Source organism: Cavia porcellus, unplaced genomic scaffold, assembly GCF_034190915.1.
Source record: "Cavia porcellus strain 051 isolate PalLab524CR breed Dunkin Hartley unplaced genomic scaffold, mCavPor4.1 scaffold_3, whole genome shotgun sequence".
NCBI classification, from domain to species: Eukaryota; Metazoa; Chordata; class Mammalia; order Rodentia; family Caviidae; genus Cavia; species Cavia porcellus.
The window spans coordinates 55,200,249-55,224,413 of NW_026947486.1; the positions used below are offsets into that span (position 1 = coordinate 55,200,249).

Sequence of the window (24,165 nt, forward strand, 5' to 3'; positions counted from 1 at the left end):
GGTCTTAGCCTGCTATGAAGATGTTAACAACACAGGACCAGTCACTATACAGAGACCATATTTAATATATTTCTGTAACGTATCCCAAACATTGTAAGTTTCAGTTTCTACCTTAGGGAATTTATACTATTTCATGGGAAATTATGTACTGTGATAAATACTTTAATGTACTGTGATAAATACTTTAATCAAGGCTTGAACTAAGACCTTGGGAGTAATAAAAATTACCAGTTTTGTGGCATTTCTAAGTTCTTTAAGCTTACTGTAGCTTATGAAAGCATTATACATTATCAGCCTCTGGTGACACCATGCTTCATAACTTTTTGAGGTTTAAAACTCAGCCATTTAATATATGTGAATTATATTTTCATATTTAGCCACTATCAATAGCTTTGGGTCTATAGTCTTAATTTCTGCATCTCATGTGAAACAAAATGAATGTCTTAGCACATTCTGTCATGGTGATAATACAGACAGGAGAGATCTTTCTAGTACCTTCCTAAAGTGCTCAGCACAAGAAGCTCAACCTGTAGGGTGCTTATGTACAGTTGGTGAGAAATACGAGCTATTCTGAGCTCAATAGTTAGCTGAAAATGGAGAGATCTTTCAACTTGGATCAAATTTGTACTTAAACGCTTGAATAACTTTACAGTTAGGTACTCCAGAGCCAATTTTTATGAAGGGATTTAGATTTAGGACAGTTTCTTCTGATAGAAGGGGTAAATTGCTCTATTCCCCTGTTAAAGAACCCAAGAAGCTTGATCTAAAGTGATGTCTTCCCCTGTGTTACTCTGTAAATTTTTAAACTGAAATAAGTAGTCAGTTGTCTTTCTTCTGTCTCCTTAACAGGCATTACTAGTGCAACCAGCCTTGTCTGCAGAAAAGAAAAGCCATGTTTTCTAAACCCTTAGTCAGATGTATCTTTTCCACAGAAAGTGTTTGAAAGGACACAACAGTTTAAATGCTATAACTAAGGATATAAATCTGAGAGTATATTGTAGGTTAAAAAATATTTTTTGAAGCTGACTTGGGAATCATCCTTGAGACCTTTGGTGTTCTGCAGGAGAATGTACTGACAAAACTACTTTTTATGCTACATCAGGGGTATAAAGGGCCATGTACATTGAAGATGCCTGTAGTATTGGTTATGGCCATTAAGTAATTTTGTTTAGAATAGGTATAAAATGAATAGCAAATAAATAGTACTTGAAGAGAAGTCAATTTTGGAGTTTTGTATAAATTTTGGCTATCATTCTGATTGCTGGTGTGTTTTTTTGGGACTAGAACTCATGACAGCATAGCAAGAGAATTACGTAAGTGTTTAAGCAAGTCTATACTTGTGTTTTAATGATCTCCTGACAAATCCTTCTGTCTGTTGCATAGTAACATTTAAATTTAACCTTCCAAATCCCTAATCAACCAACTGTTATAAAACCAAATTGCTTCAGCAGTGAGTGAAATAGAAACTTTGACAAATGCTATTAAAATAAGTTTTGAACTTCTCAAATGTATCCTGCAGAACTCATACATTTCATTTCATCAAAGAGGGCCTCAGACATACTGAGTGTTATTGGCATGTTTAACGTAACTGAAATATAGATGTAATATATATCTGTCACTGGTTTGCAGAAGCCCCTATGAAATGCTTGGAAAAACCCTTTGGTTGGAAAAGCCACTGGACTGGGGCCCTTTATTTATTGCAATTATACACAAATTAGGTTATCATAAGAAACACAGGAATCATTAAGTATGAACATGAAAACTGTCCCACATTGAACTTGTAAGTAACAAAATCTTTTCTTGAACTGGAATTTTTGTTCCGATAATTTCTGATATTTTTATATTATAACGTGTGATGAGTTTGTAGCAGCATAACATTATCTTTTGCATCCCTCCACCTTAAAAAATAATAGTTAAATATTTCAGGCTAGTTGTTTTAAAGGATAGTAGCCCAGAGCCACACAAGAGTGATATATCTAGTGATTTGTGTAAATAAAATCTTTGTATGGAAAGTAGAGTAAATTCATTGACAGTTATAAAAATACCAGAAATTATTGGAACAAAAAATCGCAGTTCAAGAAAAGATTTTGTTACTTACAAGTTCATTCCTGTTGTTTTTATGTATAGGCCAAGAGAAAGAAATTTCATGTCCATTTTTTTTCCATTCAAAATGGTACACTACAAAGCAAATGAACATTTCTTAACTGTAAAAGAAGCTCCTGCTCTTAAAATGCTGGCTTATTCCTGTAATTGTTTTTGCTTAATTCAGTTAGTAAAATATTTCCTCCAATTCATTAGTGTGAAATTTTTTAAAGACTTAGGCAGCAAACACACATTTCCTGATCATACTTGGGTCTAATCATGGTTGTTAAACCAAAGAGATTGATGGATTCCCGTATCATAGTTATTCATTCTGGCAGTCAAAGATTAAAGCTTATGGCAAAATTTTTCATATAAGATTGAGCATGTTTTGTTGTGTTAGGTTAACAAAACTAATACAGTGAGTTAACAGTCTTTTGCTTCATGAAGAAAATGGAAGATGAAAAAAAGAGATAAAAGAATCTTTTTGAAGTAATTTTAAATATAGACAATAAATATTTCAATGATTATTAAAAACAAGATTAGTTTTCTTCCTATTACTTTTAGAAGCAAACTGCTACAATCAGCTCATTTCTAAAAATCATATTATACCTGTAGGTGACTTTCTTGGTGAAATGAACACAATTGAGAAGTGCTCAACTAATTAAAAAAATCTTTTTATAATCAGTAATTTGAAAAAAATAATTTGAATGCTTTTACAAGGATAATCAATTTAGTTGCCAGGTGGTTGAATAGTATTGAATTATATTCCTTGGTCTTACTGGTTTTCGTTTATTATTTTATTTTATTTTTTAAAGTGGAAAAGAAATTAAACAATTAAAAAACAACAACAAAAGCAAAATGACAACAACAATAACTGAAAAAGGCAGTATACTATTTCAAAATGAGATGAGAGGAATTTAACAATGGTTGTTATAGTGCATATTGTTTTCCTCAAAATAATTGCTCAGGCTACCAGATATAGGCATGCAAGATTGATCAAACAATATAATTTCCCTTTGAGCTGCTTTGTTCCTGTTTACTATATTGTAACTTTTGGATCTTATTTATTCTTTTAGTTTTTACACTAGTGAGACAAAATACATGTTTATACATGCAAGTCTGATTTATTTTACTTATGAGTATGGTTTCTAGTTGCATCCATTTACCTATAAAGGCCTCAAGTTTATTGTCCTTTATGGCTGAGTAGTATTTCATTATATAAAAATACCACATCTCTTTTATCCATTCATCAGTTGATGGGCATTTAGGCTGTTTCTAAGATTTAGCTATTACAAATTGTGCTGCTATAATGGGTACACATATATTACTGTGGTATGATTTTTTAATGCTTCTTGGTAAATACCTAGAAGGTGAATAGCTGGGTCAAATGGGACCTCTGATCCTAGTTTTTTGAGGAATCGCCACACTGATTTCCTCAGTGGTTATAACAGTTTACACTCCTACCAACAATGGAGAAATGTTCCTTTTGCCTCACAGCTTTGCTAGCCTTTGTTACTGGTTAATTTCTTGATGTTAGTTGTTCTTTCTAGAGTGAGATGATAATCTCAGTATAGTTTTAATTTGCATTTCTCAAGTGAGCAACGACATTGAACATTTCCTCTTACTGATTTTTAAAGTTCAGAGTACAGAATCTGAAAGGTTGGAAGATAAGCTTTTGAATAGTATCTACAACCATCTGTGACTGCCACTGACCTGAATAGGTATTGGGCAGGAGTTTCCTCAAGGTCTTTCTAACTTGGAATGTATGTGGAGTCTGAAATATAGTACTAATTTATCAAAAGTCTCAGAATCTTTTTTTGTTCTTCAGCCAAACTTCATCCTCCATAAGGAAGAAACACATTCTTTTTGTTTACCTTGTATTCCTAGTGCCCAGTATTGAACAGGTGCATGGTAAATGCTCAAATATTTGTTCAATTTAGTTGTGTTTTCCTGTATCCTATTGTCATTACCTTTCTTGGTGAGCAGGAAACTTAAAACTGGGTCACTAATTGATAGTTGTTCTTTGTTGCAGTGCCCAATTATTGATTTCCTTTAGAAGAGAATAAAATTTATCAAGTAGTGTGACTAATTTTTTCAGTTGGTGGGAGGTTTTTGAATTACAGTATAGGCAATTTTAATTGTTCAGTATCTGTGGTACTACAGTAACTGCACAATGTTCATAAAATGTTGTATTAATATGTATCATTAGTGATGAAAGTTCAATCTATATCTTTCTGTTTTTGTTAATTTCTGCCTGATTGAGAAAACTATAAATTAATTTCTTGCAATAATAATCTCTTGCATTGCAATTGGAACTTCAGCATGAGAGTTTATAAGTCAGCCATTTTTCTTATTCTCAAGGGGCTAAGACAGTACTCACATAATGGTATAACAAGTTATATTTAATGTAGTCAATCATAAATGAAATTTAATAAACTCTGATCGCTTGAATTCTGCATAATCTGATTGCTTCTCCAGAGTTGATTTTAATGAAAATATATAGTCACTCTCCTTATTGGTGCTATTGCCCACATTGTACTGACAGTTATCCCTAGATTCGCACAATAAAAACTTAGTAAAATGACTTTAATCATTGCTTTCAGTTCCAGGAAGTGATTCTAATAGAGGTTTGGATCATTTTTGTCTTTTTAAAAAAACTCAATAGTAGCTGTGCAGTTTGTACTAATCTGTATTTACTTTTGTGTGGTGTGAGGAAGAGATGCATATACCTACATAAATTACATGCAGATGAATCTTGAGAGCATATCTCTGAACAACATTATAGTACGTACAAATGTATTTTATTTATTTATTTTGTGGTGCTTGGGATCAAACTCGAGCCTTCATGTAGGCTAAGTAAGCACCCACCAATGAGCCATACCAGCAGTCTTGAAAATTCTTTTTAATGCAATAATTTTCAAATGCATTTTAAAGATCAGTTTATATAACAGTGATTTAATTTTGTCAAGAAACAATTTATGATTTTCTGAACATCTATATTTTTTGCTGAGGGAGTCCCTTCAAATCTTTTTATTAATATTTAAAGAAAACTGACATTATTTCTTTTCTATTGCAAATTATTTAATTGCAACATATAGTTATTTTTTTCCACATTTAAAAGTTTTTAAAAAAAATCAAAACAGAAAAAAGGAATAGAAATGATACAGAATTTCGAAAAAGAAAAAAAGTAGGGAATTAACACTAGTTAATATATTGCACATTGTTATCTCAGAACTAGTTTTTCAGATTATAAAATCTAGATACAAAACTGATCAAACAATGACAGCACAAACTGTTCTTTTTGCCAAACTAAGAGATTCATAGTATAGTTATCTATCTAGCATACATATACATACATAAATTTGTATATGTTTACCAACATACATATAATCTTTTCCTTTCTTTCATTTTTCTTTTCCCCTGTCCTAGTAGTTCTCTATTTGAGTACTTTCTTTCCCTTTCATTATTATAATATCTGTTGCACATTTTGAATCATATTACTTTCAGTTTTTATTTATTTTTTACACTAGAGAGAATATGGTATTTATAGATGTAAGGCTGATTTATTTCACTTATGAGTATAGTCTCAAGTTGTCTCCATTTACCTATAAAAGCCTCAAGATCATTCTTTTTATAGCTGAGTAATATTCCATTGCAGAAAAATACTACCTTTTTCATCCATTCTGTGAATGATGGGCATTATAGTTGTTTCCAAGATTTAGCTATTACAAATTGTACTTTTATAAACCTGGGTGCACATACATTGCTGTGATGTGGCATTTTCAATTTTTCTGGGATAATACCCAGGAGGGGAATAGTTGGATTGAATGAGACTTCCATTCTGAGATTTTTGAGGAATCTCCACACTGATTTCCACAGTTGTTGCACCACTCTATTTTCCCACCAAGAGTGGAGGAGGGTTCCTTTTTCCCCACAGCCCCTCTAGCATTTTTTATTGGTTGATTTCTTGATACTAGCCATTGTTTCCAGTGTAAGGTGGAATCTCAGTGTTGTTTTAAGTTGCGTCTCTCAAGTTACCAGTGATGTTGACCATTTTTTTTTCATGTATTTATTTGCTATTTGTATTTCTTCATTTGAGAACTATGTATTCATCTCAGATGCCCATTTTTGGATTGGGTCTTTAAATCTGAGAATACTGATTTGTTTCAGGTTCTTTATATGTTCTTGATAGTAATCCTTTGTCTGAGGAACAGCTGGCAAACATTTTCTTCCACTTTGTGGGTTGTCTCTTGACTCTATTGGTGTTTTCTTTTGCTGTACAAAAACTTTTCAGTAGGGTGAGATCCCATTTGTTGATTTTTCTTTTTGTGATAGTTCCTGTGTAGTGTGGGTTTTGTTCATAAAGTCTTTGTCTATACCAGTGACCTCAAGTGTTTTACCTATTCTATCTTCCCACAGATTTAATGTTTCTATTTTAATAGTAAGATCTTTGATCCATTCTGATTTTAGCTTAGTACATGGTGAAAGAGATGGGTCCAGTTTTAGTCTTTGGCATTGGCAGAGCCAGTTTTTCCAGCACCATTTATTAAAGAGGCCAGTCTTTCTTCCAGTGAATGTGTTTGGCACCTTTGTCAAAGATAAGGTGGTTTAGTGTGTGTGAAATTGTTTCTCCATCTTATGATCTATTCCATTGATCTTAGGGTCTATTTTTTTTTTTTTTTTGCAGTGCCACACTGTTTTTATCATAGTAGCTTTATAGTATAAATTTCAAGTCAGGGATTGTGATGCCCCTCCCCCCCGCCGTCTGTCTTTGTTGCCCAGGCTTACCTTTGCTATTCTAGGTCTCTCCTGGTTGCAGATGAATTTTTGGATTGTTTTCTGTAATTCTTGGAGATAGACTATTGGAATTTGATTGGGATTGCATTGAATCTGTACAAAAGTTTTGGAAGTATGGCCTCTTTCACTGTATTGGTTCTACTTATTAAAGAACAAGGAATATCTTTCCATTTTCTGATATTCCCTTCAATCTTCTTTTTCACAGTACTGTAATTTTCAACTTACAGATCTTTTACTTCTTTCATTGGATCGATTTCTAAGCATTTTGTTGTTTTGGATGCTGTTGTGGTTTGAGTTTCTGTGTCCCCACCCCAGGCCTCATGCCATCATGGACCCATCCAAAAGTTTTTTTGATTGGTTTGTTGTCTAGCACTCAGATTGGTGGCGTGTTTTACCCGCCCCTAGGGGGGGCAGATATGATGTAACCTGGTGGGGGAGAAGGTGTGTCTTGCTCTTTTGCTTGGCTTTTACTGTTTTCAGTGGCCATGAATGGCTGCGCTGCCACCCTTGCTGCCTTGTAATCAACTGGGTATGGACTGAAACCTCCAAAAACTATAAGAAATAAACCTTTCTTTCCCTAACTGTGGGCATCAGGTATTTTGTCTCAATGACAAGTAAAAAGTAACTATAAGACAGATGCTATTGTGAAAGGTACTGTTTCCCTGATTTGTCTCTCAGTGAGTTGGTTTTTATATACAAGAAAGCTATTGATTTTTGAGTGATGACTTTGTAACAGGCTACGTTACTGAATTTGCTTATTAAATTTAGAAGTGTTCTGGTGAAATTTTTGCTGTCTTCTAAGTAGAGTATCATGTCATTTGCAAATAATGATAGTTTAATTTCTTCCTTTCCTATCTCTATTCCTTTTATTTCTTTCTCTTGTCTAATTGCTCCTGCTAAAGTTTCCAGTACTGCGATAGCTTGGACCACGGAATAAAACCCAAGGAAGCAAGAAATTAAACTTTGGGGAGCAAAGGCTTTATTTTAGGCCAGGCCTGGCGACACAGTCCCCAGGAGCCAATTTGGAGACTGCGCACCTTGCAGCTAGAAAGGTTGGGTTTTAAAGCCGAAAACCGCAGGAATGTTGCGAACTTTGATCCAGTTAGATAGCATCTGGGCCTTACAGAACTTCCTGTAATTTCCTTGAAGTCAAGCATTTCTTAAAGAACAGCACATTTTATTACAGATAGCCGGATGAGGGGTAGGGGAGGGGGGTTACAGGAAACTGATACCTAAGGCTTTTACAGCTTTCTCAGGAACTTGAAACTTAACCTAGAAAGATAGGAAGGGAAGTGGGGGGCTGAGCAGTGCATACAAAACAGACATAAGGAGCAATGGTTAAAACTAGGTTACAACAGTACTATGTTGAATCAGAGTGGAAGCATTGGGCATCCTTGTTTTGTTCCTGATTTTAGAGTGAAAGCTTTCTGTTTTTGTCCATTTATTATGATGTGTTTGTTTGTCATACATGACCTTTATCAGATTGAGAAAAAAATCAACTATTTGAATTTTCTGTAGGGTTTTTATCATGAATGAATGCTGAACTTTGTCAGAAGCTTTTTCTACAACTATGAAGATACTATGAATTTTGTCCTTGGCTCTATTAATATGGTATATTATATGTATGGATTACATATATTTAACCGTTCTTGCATCCCTGGGATGAATCTCACTTGACCATGATGTATAATTTTTATGACGATTTGCTGCAGTATCTTATTGAGGACTTTTGTGTTGATGTTCATTAGGGGGATTGGCCTCTAATTCTCTTTCTTAGTTGGGTTCTTCTCTGGTTTTGGAATCAGAGTAATATTTGCTTCTAGGAATGAATTGGGGAGTATTTCTTCCTCTTTCACATTCATTAAAGAGTTTGAGAGGTAGTGGTGTTAGGTGTGCACTAAATTTCTTATAGAATTTACCAGTGAATCCATCAGGGCTTTTCTTTGTTGATAGGTTCTTAATTACATCTTCGATTTCATTGATTGATACTGGGTTATTCAGTCTTTTAATATCTCCTTGATTCAGCTTTGATAATTAATATGTGTCTAGGAATCTATCCATTTCTTCTTTGCTTTCCATCTTATTAGAATACAGATTTTCAAAGTAGGTATAGATGATTTTCTAGATCTCTGTAGGGTCTGTTGTGATTTCACCCTTTTATTTCTAATTGCATGGATTTGAGTCTTTTCTTTCCTTTTTTTGATAAAGTTAGCTAAGGGTTTGCCAATTTTATTTAATCTTTCAAAGAACCAGCTCTTTGATTATTTATATTGCTTTTTTAGTCTCCAGTGTATTAATTTCTGCTCTGTTCTTTATAACTTGCTTCCTTATATGAACCTTTGGTTTAGCCTGCTTTTTATTTTCTAGAAGCGTGAGGTTTAACATTAAGTTGTTTATATGCGTTTGCTCTGTTTTCCTGATATGAGTATTTATTGCTGTATATTTCCCTCTTAACACTGCTTTCATTGTGTTCCACATGTTCCTGTATGTTGTATTGTCATTATCATTCAACTGTAAAAACTGTCTAATTTCTTCTTTTTTTAAAATTGTTATTTTGAAGGTAGTAAAATACAACAGAACAAGATGGAACAAAGTCAACTGAGACAGTGTAGTGAAATTGGTACAGAACTTCACAGCAGGTTACCTGGATAACAGTAATAGGTATCATAATATATCTCATTATCTTCACAATAGTTGTTCTTTCATTCAGGTATAGCAAAATGGAGCGAAACACAGAACATTATAGAACTTATCAAAACAGAATATTGAATAGAGCAATAGCATTAATCAGAACAAAGCAAAACAGTGATAAAAATATTTGCCTTCAAAGAGATGGTAGAAGGAAATCCCCTTTATTTGCTGTATTGCATATGGTCAACCTCTCAAGAGATGTTCAGATCTCTGGCTCCCATTTGCTAATGGGGGGCGGGGGGATGTTTGCTTCTCAGCCCATGCACTGGTAGGCTCACAGCCCCCGACCGCTTACCAGGGAGGCAAGCAGGTTGCTTGGTTTCCCAGCACCCTAAGTTCCAACATTGCACCGTCTTGGGAGACGCTGGATGGTTCTCGCCCTGGGGCGGCTGCGGCTTGCCCGAGCCACAGCCGCTTTCCAAGGAGGTGAGCTGGTTGCTTTTTTAATTTCGTCTGTAACCCATTCATTGTTCAATAGCATGCTATTTAATTTCCATGTGTTTATGAAGTTCTTGTGGTTTACTTTGGCATGGATTTCCAATTTCATTGCACTGGGATCTGATAGAATGCATAGGATAATTTCAGTTCCTTTACATTGACTTGTGCATGTTGTATAAAAAGCCCGTATATGGTCTATTTTTGAGAATATCCCATGTGCAGCTGAGAAGAATGTGTATTCTGATGTTGTGGGGTGGAAACATTCTATAGATATCTATTAAGTCCATTTGCTCAGAAGTTTGATTTAATTGTTTTATTATTGATTTTTTTTTTTTTTGGTCTAGTTGATCTATCTTTTTGTGACCATGGGGTGTTGAGGTCTCCCAATACAACTGTATTAGGGCTTACATGATTTTTTATGTTGATTAGTAATAGTTTTATATAGCTGGGTGCAGTGGTATTTGTTGCATATATATTTATGATATTATCTCTTCTTCTTGGATGGTTCACTATAAGGATGTAGTGACCTTCTTTATCACTCTTAATCATTCTTGGCTTGAAATTCACTTTGTCTGCAAATAGAATAGCTATCCCTGATTTTTTTCTAGATTCCTGTTGCATGGAGTATTGTTTTCCATCCTTTGACTTTCAGTCTATGGATTTTTTTTTGAATTAAATGTGTTTCTTGTGTGCAGGATATTGTGGGTCTGTTTCTTGATTCATTCTGCCAGTCTGTTTATTTTGATTGGTGAATTAAGACCATTGACATTGATGGTTAAAACTGATACATATTGAGTTATGCATTTCAGGTTATTTGCCTGTTTTTGGCTTCCCTCCCCTCTTTTTTTTCTTTCCCTGTAATTGTTTGCCTCTCCTTGTAGATTTCTTCTGTTAGGGTTCATGGAGCTATAGTCCTTATCTCCTTCTAGAATGTCCTTTAGAACATTTTGGAGTGCTGGTTTGGTGATCATAAATTTTCTTAGACGTTCTTAGTCATTAAAGTGTCTTATTTCTCTATCAATTTTGAAGGATAGTTTTGCAGGATATATCAATATGGGTTGAAAGTTCTTTTCCTTTAGAACTTGGAGTACTTCACTGCAAGCTCTCCTTGACTTGAGAGTTTGTGCTGAGAAGTCGAGTGTGATTTTGATGGCCTTTCCTTTGTAGGTAATTTGTTATTTTTCCCTAACAGCTTTTAAGATTCTATTCTTATGCTGAATTTCTGGAAGGTTGACTATGATATGCTTGGCTGTAGATTTTTTTTGATCACTGCTAATTAGAGTTCTATATACCTCACTTATTTGTATGCCAAATTCTTTTTCTCTACCAGGAAAGTTTTCTGTCACAATGTCTGTGAAATGTTTTTAATTTCATTTGTGGTATCTCCTGCTTGTTCAGTGACTCCGATTAATTTTAAATTGCTCTCCTTTGTGTTATCTAGCAGCTGCTGGATTGATTTCTCATGGCCCCTTGTTAGTTTTGAGAAATCTTTCTTTTCCTGGTTACTAACTACAAGCCTGTCTTCAATATCTGAGATCCTGTCCTGACATTGTTCCAATCTGCTTTGAACACTTTCAATGGAGTTTTTATTTTCCTGGATATCTGTTTGAAGCTGCTGTATGGATTCCATTTGTTTCCTGTGCTGTGCTTCCATAATTTGTTTAAGCTCATCTGGTTTTTTATTTTTTTGTGTGTGGGTCTGCTCTAACATTGCTAATCATGGTGTATATTTTGGTAATCTCTGTAGTTATTTGAGAGATTATTTCTGGTTTCATTTTTTCCAGAGCCTTATTCAATTGCTCTGTTGTTACCACTTTGGAGGGATCTGGTGGGGACTGTCCCACCTCATTTCCCTCCGAGTTTACCTTTGGTGAACTAGATATCTGGGGTTGCATCTTGTTTAAGTGTCTTCTCATTTCTTTTTTAGTTTAATTCCTGGGGTGATGCTTGTAAGTTGCCTGTGGTTGGTTGCTTTATTGGTGGTATTTAGGACACTTAAATGATGATTACTTCTCTGAATGATCTTCCAGGTGTAGCTGTTGGAAGATCTTTCCTCTTCAATTTCTTGAAGATGAGAAGTTGTTGCTTGTTTGGCCTACTCCCTGGTGTTTTGGAACTGTGCCACAGTATTTTCTGTGACCCTTAGTTAATCTCAGTCATGGATTATCAGGGCCGATAGCTGTTTACAACAATTTATGTCAGTTTTGGCTGTAGTAATACCAGTAGCATCAAATACAGCCTACAAAACAACAGAGCTAACCCTTAATTTGCAACTTTTATCTGTATGAACTAGATTTGTGACTATATAACAAAATGTAAAACCAGCCAGGTATTTATATGCAATATGTAAGTTTGTAATGTGTCAGTTTTGCCCTCGGGGTTAAAATTTAAAATGATTTAAGGAGATAATAGAGAAGTGGAAAAAGAAAGACGACAAGTAAGGTTGGAGGATAAAAAGTCTTGCCAACGTGGGAAAACTGATGCAGAAGATTGAAAGAAAATAGAAGTGGAAGACATAAAAGAGCAAAACAGAACCATACCCACAAGGAGGTTAGGAACCACTCTCACACTCATTAAAAAAAAACAAACAAACAAACAATGAAAGAGAAAGAGAAATAAAAACACCAACTGAATACAACAAAACAAGAAAAAAGAAAACAAATAAACAACAACAAAAAACGAGTCTACTTTCAGCATTCTCTCTTAGTTCACTAGTAGACAGCCTATGAAGACGGAATTCTAAATCGTGCCACTGTATTCCAGCAAGCCAGCCATTGCTTTATGGTGGAGTAGTAGACGACCTTAACAGGCCTGCCCCAAGACCAGACTCACTGGGCTTGCCTTCATCCAAGCTATTTCCCTGTGTCTGTGCCCACTTAGGAGTTGCTGGAGGAAGCTGGCAGCAGTTCTGGTTAGGGGCTTATGTGGCCTGGCCCCAAAATGGCTACTGGCCAATCACTGTCTCCCACAGAAGGACTGAGTCCTCTATATTCACTGCCAGCTAGTGCAGTCCTATAGGTCTGCTGTTGCCCTCTACTGCTGCCCCTTTGCAGGAGCCTCAGGCTCACCAGCCACCACCTTCACCATGATCATTCTTCCCCAGGTTCTAATAGCTCCCCTCATGCAGTTAGTCTTCTTTGAAGTTTTTCTTTTTACTCTCTTTGTGGGCTTCAGTTTACGCTTCAGATTATTCCTGGGTCCAGGGGTCCCACTCCTTTCCTTCTTGTCTTCCTCTTAATGATATACTCCAGCGTCTGGATGGTGACCCATGAGAGGTTTTTTTTCTCTGCTGCTTACTGCTCTGCCATCTTCTTCTCAGAATAATTTTTAGTAAGAGTATAATTTCCTATATGCCATGGCATGCCCTATCTTGCAAATACTGTTGAGAAAAATTCTTTAAGATTAAAAAAGCACTATTATATTCCAGTACATTTTGACTTGAGTTCCACATTTGATTTATCCATAAACTTTACATTCAGAGGAAAATCTCGAAACAGAAACATACCTAGAAAAATGAGGGCACATCAGAGGCACAAACAGGATATAGGGGGTGTACACTTACTTTATATAGCACAGGGTTTTTCAGGGAAGAAGTATGAGGTAGCCTAGAGCCAAATTATATGGGGCTGTGAATGCCTTATTAAGGCTATTAGTCTTCATAGGTCATCATTGAATATTTATATGAATGGGAGTATGAGCATCATTAATAATATTTATTAAGCTCTATTGTGCCAAGCACTGCTCTATAGATATTAGGGGTATGTTCCAATACCAGAGATAAAAATCTCTGTTCTTGTAGGGCTCATATTTTTAGTAGAAAAAAAGAGACCAAAAAAAAAGCAAATTATTTTTTTTAGTGTATTAAGTTCTATTGGAAAAAAAGGAAAAGTGTAGCATATTAAAGCAAGTCAGGAGTGCCAGGAATGTGTAAAGTAAGCCAGTATTTGCACATAAAATACCTACATAGAATAGGACTCATTTAGCAAAACCCTGCAAAGAATATGAGGGGAGGAAGATGTATTGATAATAGAAAAAGCATTCCAGGCAGAGGGAAGAGCCAGTGATTGTGGTTCATTGCTTTATTGGAGTGTAGTGAGGTGATCAGTGTGGCTGGAACTAGATGAAGAGAGACCAGTAGGAGGATGATGTCAGAAAGATCTGGGGAGTGTGCAAATTCGTAGTGCCTTATAGGCCATGGTAATGACTGATTTACAGTGGGAGGAAAAATAGTGATTTTAAAGTCTTCAAATGAGTTTTATAATCTGACTGGTTTTCTTAGTATCACTTAGCTGTAGGGTAGCAACAGTGGAGGCAGGGAGATAGGTTAGAAGGTTAGTATAGGAGTCTGGTAAGAGATGATTGGGGTTTAGTTGGGAGTGGTGGCACAGTCCTATAATCCCAGCATTCAGGGGACTGAGGCAGGAGGATGACTGTGAATTGAGGCCAGTTTGGCTACATAGGAAGTTCAAGGCCAGACTGAAGTGCATAACAAGACCCTGTCTCAGACAGGGAGGAAGGGAGGGAAGTAGAAAGAGGGGGAAAGAGTAGAAAAAAATTACGGAGCTTAAACAAGTTCTCTGGATTGCAAAAAGATTATCATAGGACTGGATAGCTAACTACTTGTCTCTTGACCAAGGTGACATAGAAGTCTTAGCTGTAGACCAATGGAGTGCCTGTGGTGCTATTAACATAGATGTTATCGTTTTATTTGTAAAATGAGAACTTTGGCCATATTATGTTAATTCCAAAAAAGAGACTAATGGGGACAGAAAAGTTTCAAGTCTCCTTCCAAAAGACCAAGTGAAATATCATTAGCAAGTTTTTGTTTTGCTTTATAAAATCTATGATTAAACTATCAGTGAGCTCAGTTGATTTACAGATTTGAAGAAGTTTTTTTTTTTTCTTGGTACCGGGGATTGAACTCAGGACTTCACGCTTGCAAGACAGGCGCTTATGCTGCTGAACTAAATCCCCGGGCCAAATTTGAAGAATTTCTGATGTATACATTAATGTAGAGAATTTGACTAAAGCACATTGCATTTTCCTTTGATTTACTGTTCTTGTTTTGGAGATACAGTACAGATGGGTTTCCAACTTTTGAGTTTATAACCTTACAAGTTGGAAACAAAATGAAAAGCAGGAGTTTTTTTTTTAAGAACTCTGTAATCTGTCTCAAAAACTCGGGTAGGCATATACCTGGGAGGTAGTAGGGTTTATTTAGGTAGTTTTGCTACTTTGGCATTTCTTTGTCTGATTTTGCATTATAAGAAATCATGAAGCTTGTCATAATGCACTAAAGTTTTATGTAACCAGAAAAAAAGCTAAACAGAGAATAGCTGGTATAGAGCATTTTAGGGTGAAATCATCTCTTAAAATGGCTTTAGTTCTGGTATAAATAAATCCTCCTGGTTTCTTTTTCTTTGGCAGTAAAGATTGATTGGGGTTTGTGATGTAATATAATACAGAGACTAGAAGTTTAGATTCTTGAGGGAATCAAAGAATTAAAAGTTGACTATACATATAGTAGTATACCTGCCTTAACTGATATAGGGAAGGATAATTTTCAATAGCATGGATTTGGTGACTTTAGAAAACAGTTTTCTGAGATCCTGAGACCCACCAGTTCTTTCTTACTCGTAAGTTGTAGTGGGATGCTCCTCAACAGGGAGAATACTGTTATTTTCCAAGTAAAGAAGAATGTGAACGTGCATGACCATGTTAACATATATTATTCAGCTTCTTTTGTAAGAAATAAATGTATGAAATGTGGAAAAGGGTTAAATCCAATTCCTAACTGACAATTTAAAAAATCTGGTTGTTTGCTTTCATATATATCTATTAATTGATACTTCAGTGTACAATCATGCAGTACATAATGAAGTTTCTGCCACTGATGGAACCTCATATATGATGGTGGTCCTATAACATTATGTCACCTAGTGACATCATAGCCATCTTTAAGTATGTTCTAAGGTGTTCAGTGATGGCTCACATAATATACATTTGTCAGAACATATCCCCATTATATGACACATTAATGTATCCATTATATAATTAGAATTGAGCTTCATACTTATCATTGTTATTATAGATCTTGAGCTATCTTAATCATGGAAGATTACCAAATTGTTAGGAATTGGTTTTGTTTTATATTAATTTTTCAATAGTGATATCCATATAGACTATAGTTTTTATTATACACTAATTGGTTAACTAGAATATACCATTTCCCAGAAGTCTTAGTATAGTATTAGAAGTACACACACAAAAAAATGTTAGATTTTGAGAAATTGGCATATATTAATTAACAATCACGAGATTCAATTTCATTTGGAATGTTTATAAAGGTATCTTTTACACTGCATGGTAGTGCATGTCTGTAGTCCCATCACTCAGGAGACTGAGACAGGAGGATTGTCATGAGTTTGAGCCCAGCCTGGAGTACATAGTGGGTCAAAGACCAACATGAGCTGTATAGGAAGACCCTGTCTCAGAAAACCAAAAAAAAAAAAAAAAAAAAAAAAAAAAAAGCCGAAAGGTGTCCTTTAAATCTTTATTGCATGTCATACTGAATTCTTAGCTCAAGCTATTTGATTATTTTGCACTAATATTCAGTGTGATATTTTCTTGGTGGTATATTTTTAAAATTAGGTATTTTATGTTATATGTATGTACTGTTTCCACAGACGTATATAATATTTATTGCAAACATACACCCTGAAAACATTAGGAATGCATATTTTCCATACAAGTGAAAAATTTAGACATCTTTAAAACATAATTATTCATTCTAAAACTTTAAAGAACTGCAGGAGGCTATGATTTTGCTTTATCTTTTCTCATGTTTGAACATTATAATAGTGATGTCTGATCTACATCTAGCTTTAGGATCTTGAGCTCGATATTTAAAAATAGCCCCCACCTTCATTTTTAATCTCTAAAAAAAGATGTTTTTGTTTTGCAAATCATATATTGTTTATATTTTAAACTTTCTAATTCTTACTACCATTGATTTAAAAAATGAGACGTTAATTTATTGTGTTTGATCTATAAATTTTTCTTGTCTGACTGGCATTTCTTTTTGTTTCCTTTTGGTTTTAATAGAACATTCAAATAAAAACTTTGGCAGATGATGTGGTAAGGTGGTCTTAGCAGCATGTTATACTATGCATGTTTTTTTATTACAATAAGTGGACATTAAAGCATTGAAATATGTAAAATATAAAATATGTGGCTGTTTACAAAGTATAGTAGGTTTTTCAGTATTAAGATGACGAGTAAGTGAGATTCCAACAAAATTTTGAGATCATCATCTTGATATATTCCATAACCAGATAATTTAAAAAATTCTGTATTAAATTTAGACTCTGGAAAATATAGACATTTCCTTTTTGATAGTCAAATAAATTGCAATTATTATTAAGGATTAATATCAATCGAAATTAATTTTAAATAGAAAGGAAATTAAGTTCATTCTACTAGTCATATATATGCTATAGAATTTAAAAAGCTGTAAACATTTCAATCTATCATAGTAAAACCTGTTAAAGTTTTAAGCTCAAAATTTAAATGTGCCCTTTTATAGCTAAACTTTTAACAATGGTATTTTAAGCAGTGTCAGTATATTTCTGTGTGAAATTACCTATCTACAAATAATGTAAAATTGTGATGAAAGTATGGAGCTGACTTCATTTTCTTAGCAAGGTACAGCTGAAAATAAGAAAGGAAAATGGAAACTAGAATTTTTTTTAGATAAAAATGAAGAACATAGTGAAAGATCAAATCTATGTTAGTAATGCTGCTACTTAGTAAAAAAGCTGGTGCTATGAAAACAAGTACTACAACAGAAATACGAAAGACATATGTTAGTGTAATGATCAATTGCATATTTAAATGCTTTCATGTCCACTATATCTTTTAGTGAAATTTGATTGTTGGATATATACTCAGCTTATTTGGGATTACTTAATAATTTTTTCCTTGACCAATGTAATTCCCTCAATTAAAAAAAATTGAAAATATAGTTCAAAATAATTTAATGAACTGAATTTTAAGTTAATGTGAAGACAGAGATAGGAACTAGGGCTCATGGATTTGGGTATTTCATTTTTTCTGTGAAATGAGGGAGTTGAGCTAGATGATTTTTCATATTTTTTTCCTAGCTCTAAAACACTGGTATATATTATCTCTTTGTAAGACACTACACATTTAACTCATTTTTTAAATCCCAAATAAGCTGCTTAAAACAGCTCACATTTTTTTTTCAAAGTGCACCTTTTAGTTAAAAGAGTGTTCTTTGAATCAATAAAATAAAAGATATGTTCCTATAGTATGGAGGGATCAACAAAAATTTACACATGCTATGTTAATAACATTTGTGATGTGTTTGTATTGTTGAAATAATTTTTAAGGACTCTGGTAACATGGTAGTGAACATGCACTGCCCTCATATCTAACATATCTGCTTATTTAACACGAGTGATGGTGTGCATGGTGTGCATGTGCTTCCTAACAGAAACCAGAATAAAACTGAGTTCCATTCAGTTTTATGTACATTACTAATTTTTGATATCCAGTGTTTTGTGGTTGAAAATCGAATGGCCTGTTTAAATGGAGCTTGTTATTTTATATGAAAAAGTAAGCTTAGTTTTTAGAGACACTTCATAGAATCAGTTCAAAATCCATAACAGTATTTCTAAGAATAAAACATTTCTGTTTATGTTACATTACTAGGAGATGAAAAAGGTGATGTTTTATTTTTGTTTTCCTCCCTAATTGGCCCCAATAACATTTTGGGGAAGAAAAAGTTGGGAGATAATAGTAACAACAATAACAACATTAAATAGCAACTGAGTTCATGAAACATATTATTTATATCTTCCATAATCCTATGGTATAGGTAGTAATACTATCCTCATTTTAGAAAAGAGGAAACCATAGAGAGAGAGCAGCCAAAGTTCATGGAGCTACTTAGTTAATGGCAGGGACTGGACTCAAACCCAGCTACTCTGGTATCAAGAGTTCATGCTCTCAGCTACTCTACTGAACTGTTATACTCACAAATTTTTTATATACAGTTGTCACAGTTTTTGTATTTGAAGAAAAACATTATCATAATTTCCCCTTAGGTTGGAAATCAGTGGCTGTCTTTATTTTCTCCTTGTTTCCTAGTTTTAAAGTTGCCATCACAGAAAAATTCTCCCTGAAACAACCACTGAATTTTGATTTTTTTTCCTACTTACTTACTGTGTGAAACAGACATGACATGGGACTAAATTGTACTTTTGAGGAATACTTCTCACCCCCAGACTTCTGAAACTGAAGTCCTATTTCAGGGTTTCAAAACTACAATCTTCAACTGGAGCTTGTTGCTTAAAATAACATTTTGTCAAGACTCAGCAAGAAAATACATTAAGTGCCAATTTAATGTTTTACTTCTTCATGGTTATGGTTCTTGATCTTTTTCTTATGGCTTTTAATTTTTTTCTGTTTGCAGCGTGACCGAATTACAAGCTTTAGAAAATCTACGGTCAAAAAAGAAAAACCTCTTATTCAACATCCTATTGATTCTCAAGTCACAATGAGTGAATTTCCAGTAGCTCAGCCATTGTATGATGAACGATCTTCAAATTTATCAGAAAAGGAGGTACTGGATCTCTTAGAAAAAATGATGGTAAGTTAGACCTCTGATTGTGTTGTAGTTTTAAAAGTATGTGTATGGAATAGCAGTGGATTTAAGTAGGTGTGTTTGTGTGGACTGTGGTTGTATCATGCATGCAAGGACAGAATAGAAACTTATTTATGTAACAGAAGTATTTGTAAAATAACCATTTTTTGAGCATTTTACTTGTCTCTCTTACACTATGAGGTGCTGAAAGTGGGGATACTTACTTATTTTTGCTCTCTTGTTTCTGGCACATTGATCAGATTTTCAGTTATCTCATTTTTGTGTTTCTTTCTTTTTTTTTTTGTCTTTTTCATTTTTATCGGTACCAGGGATCGAACTCACAACCGCCTGCTTCCAAGGCAGGTGCTTATGCCTCTGAGGTAAATCCCCAGCCCCTTTTGTGTTTATTTCTACAAAGCAAAAGAGGCCTAAGTCCACTGTTCTTTTGGGACAAGTAGTGATGGGGCAGTAAGGGGAACAGAGGAATTAATGCATCATTTTGTTTTGTTAGCAGTAGTCATTCAGCTTGCATTTTATTAGCATATTTTGTAGCTTGTGATCTAAATTTATTTCTTATTTATACAATAAATATATTATTTTTAAAATTCAGTAGTTTTATGTTAGAAGGGAGAAATAAGGGGCTGGGGATTTAGCTCAGCGGCATAAGCGCCTGCCTTGGAAGCAGGCAGTTGTGAGTTCAATCCCTGGTACCGATAAAAAGACAAAAAACAAAAAAAAAAAACAAAGAAAAAAAAAAGAAGGGAGAAATAAGTCATTCGGCCATATTACATTGTTTATTTTGACCAGAGAAGAACTGGAGATCTTGATCTATAATTCATTAATGTAAATTTCTGGCTCAGTTGGCCATATAAATTCTATATAAACAATTGTATAAATGTTTGCAGCATTCCCATCCTTATCAGGTAAGCCCTTTCTTCACTTTCTAGTATTTCACGATCACTTGGAAGCCTCTCAGTTTATCACTCATTGTCCTATCTTAATTGCTGAAAATGACAATAACAAAAACAGAAACATTTCTTGAGACTCTTTATTAACAATTTTAATCTTTTAAGGTGTTCTTCTTTTCACTCAGAATTTATACTTACACCTTTAACTTGCTTGTCAGATTAGTTACTAGTTATTGTGATACTGAAATAGTTAAGAGTTCATTGGTATTCTTGCCATAGCCCAGTTCTCTTAAGCTTAACACTACAGGATCATTTTCTACTCTGCATTTTTCTCAATCGCTTCTGTATCATATCCCACTCATTCTGTTTTCATCATAGCTGTAACGTATGTTTCTGCCATTGTCTTCCAGATATTCTTAGAGCCTTAGTTTAGATGGTATCCTTCTTTATTTTAGTTTAATGTTTTTGTGGGAAAGGAGCCAGTCGATGAAATTACATAAAGTCCACGGAGGGGGTGAAGATCCTGGGCAAGAGTGCCTCCACCCTGGCTGTACCCAGCACAGCTGGAGCTAGATCTCACTGCTCCTCCTCCCCACCCTCTTGGGGCTTAAACCGGCCAGGCCCCAGCCTGGCAGTCAGGGGACCCAGGGCCTAAGAGGGACAGAAATTGGAGATGTAGGGGTGCTAGAGGGCCTCCTCTGCTGAAATGTGCTGGGCAGGATTACACTTCAGGAAGTTTAACAGATCCTTCCTTGTGACACTGAGCTTGGGCATGATTCATGCCAGGGATATTGTGGTTGAGTATATTGGATAGGCTTATAGTCTGGCAGTTTGGTTGGCATCCCCAGCAGCTGGAAGATCCTCTTTAGCTGGTCATCCATGTCATTGCCAGGGGAAAGAGGCCACCTGGCATTGAGCAACTCTGCAAAGATGCAGCTGGATGACCACATGTGAATGGATGTGCAGTATACCTTAGCCTCAAAGAGGATGTCCTGCAGGCTGTAACACAGCATGACCATCTCAGTGGATAACAATGGACTGGGCTGCTAAAGACTCAAGCCAATCTAAAATCAGCCAATTTTAGCTCCCCATTGCTGTTTATGAGCAGGTTCTGGCTTCATGTCCTTGTGCGGTGCACTGGGGCTGTGACAAAATCGCAGACCTTTCTGCAGCTGGAAGAGGAATGACTTCACAATCTCTGGATCAAGATCACCATTGCAGCTTTCAAAATACTTTTTTTAGGTTCTGATCACAGAACTTGAAAACCAAAGTCAGTTTCTTGTCACTGTGAAGCCTGAAAAATGTTCTCATGCTTTAGCTTCTTGAGTAGGTTGATAGTTCTTCCAGAGGGCTAACCTGAGTACACACTCATTGTCATCTAGCCTTCTCCATTTCAGAGCTACAATCTCATGAGTCTTTTGGATTTTGGCCTCGAACACTGCTCCATAGATGCCTTCCCCAGTCTTTTGCAGTTTCTCATATTTCTGCATTATATGCTGCTGCAGGACCCAACAGGTTCTTGATTCTGATTAACCATTAACTGTCTCTTTTTCCTAAGATAGCTCCCTATCTGGTCCTACTTCCATCTTCAAGGTGTTTGCTATTCTTCGAGGTGTTACCCTTATTCTGTGGATTATCCCTATTCTCTATTATTGCCCCATTAGTAATTCTGAAATAGGTCCTTTTTCTGAAGCTGCAAGTGGACCTGCTTATTTGAGGTGCCTTTAGACTATAATTAGCATTTAGAGTATAATATGTACATAAAAGGGTCATCACTAGTGATTCTTACACATCTATATTTTAAATAGTTAATTTCAAATCTTGTGGGGACAGCTTCTTAGTCTGCAATTTTTGGTGTTTTTACTATGTGATAATAGATAAAAGGACAGAATTATAAGTAGGAGATATAACAGTCTAACAGTTCTTGTTCCTTTGTGTTTGCATTATTGGTATTATCCTATTTTTCTCAATCTTTTGTCTTTGCAGGGAACACTTAGAGTTACTTTTTAATTTTGTGAGGGTTAATTTATTTTGAATTAGATATATAATCAGTAACTCCATCTAACCTTGTACATGCCAATTGCATTTTGTTGCTGTACACTGAAAGAAATCTGTGTTGTGATGATCCCTTTGGTCCCCTAAGCTACGTCATGTACCATTTGAATTTATACAAAAGAGCCAATGAGAAGGAGACCCAGTGCTTACTTTCATGCTAAGCTTTGGTAAATGTTACTTTCTTCTATTTTTTGAAGAGTAATAAGAATTTCCCAAACCCTAGTGAGTCATTTATGTAATCTCTGTACTTTGGAAACCACTGTTTGAAGATTAAGCTCAGTTTTAAGAATTACAAGAAAGTGAAAATAATATTTATATTTTTTAATATTGTAATATGTGTTCTAAATACCCTTCTCATGGCAAAGTAAAATATGTAGGTGTTGAACATTGGATGCTTCTGACAGGGCCTCAATAGCAGAAGTAAATGAAGAAATTTTTTGCTTCTTCAATAACATTCTCTTAATAATCATACATTTTCTTTTTTGCCATTGGTTTCATACTGTTTTCAGAAATAGTATGTTTGGACTTTGCTTTAACTTTGTTTTCTATCAGCATTCCTATATGTTAGGTTGCTGGAGTCTGTATAGGTAAAGATAACTGGATCTTTTGAAAAGATAAGATATTAATGCCAGATAGAATTAGCCAATTGCATATTTATATAGAAACTCATGATACTTTCATTGGAATGTAAAAATATTTTGTTTTTTCATTGCTTTGTTCTTTCATTTTTTTGTTCTTTCTAGCACACAGAAGTGAGAATAATTACAGACATCTTTTTACAAATGAATTGATTCAAAAAAGTGTCATAAAGATCCATCAATTAAAAACCCTACAATGCTCAAATGTAGTTATCTTAGTCATTTTCCTGTCACTGGAACAAAATACCAGACACCTGCAAATTAATGGAGGAGAGGTTTATTTTGGTTCAAGGTTTCAGTCCATGGTCTACTGTCTCCAGGGGGAAAATGGCATTGAGGAAGGGCGTGGAAGAGTGCAGCTGCTCATTCTATGATAACCAGGAAGGGGAGGGAAAAGGAGGAACCAGGGACAAGATTATACATTTCCAAGTCACTTCCCCAGTGACCATCTTCATCAAGGCTCCACCTTCAAATAGCACATTCAGCTACTAAACTTATCAATGGATGAATCTACCAATGAGTATGGGGCCACTAGGATCCAGTCATGTTCTAGACACATGATACTGTTAGGAAACGGTTGAGATCGAAACCATAGCAGTAATTGTAGTCGTTGTTTGTGTGAGGATATAATTTTAGTAGGGTGTCATTAATTCATTCTCTTCAGAGGTACAGATACCATATAGCCTATAGGTAGGAGAGTGCTTGAATAATTACTATGAAGAAACAGGGACGAAGGGAAATTAAAAATAAAATTTAGTGTGGTACTGGAGATTGTGTCTTCACACTGAGCTACTATATCCTCAACCCTTTTTATGTTTTATTTTGAGATGTGTCTCCCTAAGGTGTTATAGTTTGCAGGCTGTGCTCAAACTTGGAATTTTTGTGCTTC

At 35.0% G+C, this 24,165-nt stretch overlaps 1 protein-coding gene and 1 pseudogene across 7 annotated transcripts in view; one reads left to right on the forward strand and one right to left on the reverse strand.

Moving 5' to 3' along the window:
* Positions 1–24,165, forward strand: part of Diaph2 (diaphanous related formin 2) — an 875,814-nt gene that overhangs the window by 47,682 nt on the left and 803,967 nt on the right. For 6 of the 7 annotated variants that reach the window (XM_063245551.1, XM_063245550.1, XM_063245546.1 and 3 more), the window contains exons 2-3: positions 17,113–17,145; positions 19,505–19,681. In XM_063245551.1, the coding sequence (XP_063101621.1) occupies positions 17,113–17,145; positions 19,505–19,681 (210 nt within the window). The remainder of the gene's footprint in view (positions 1–17,112; positions 17,146–19,504; positions 19,682–24,165) is intronic. The other variant, XM_063245548.1, reaches the window with a different exon arrangement.
* Positions 21,235–22,073, reverse strand: LOC106027919 (cyclin-dependent kinase 5-like; annotated as a pseudogene).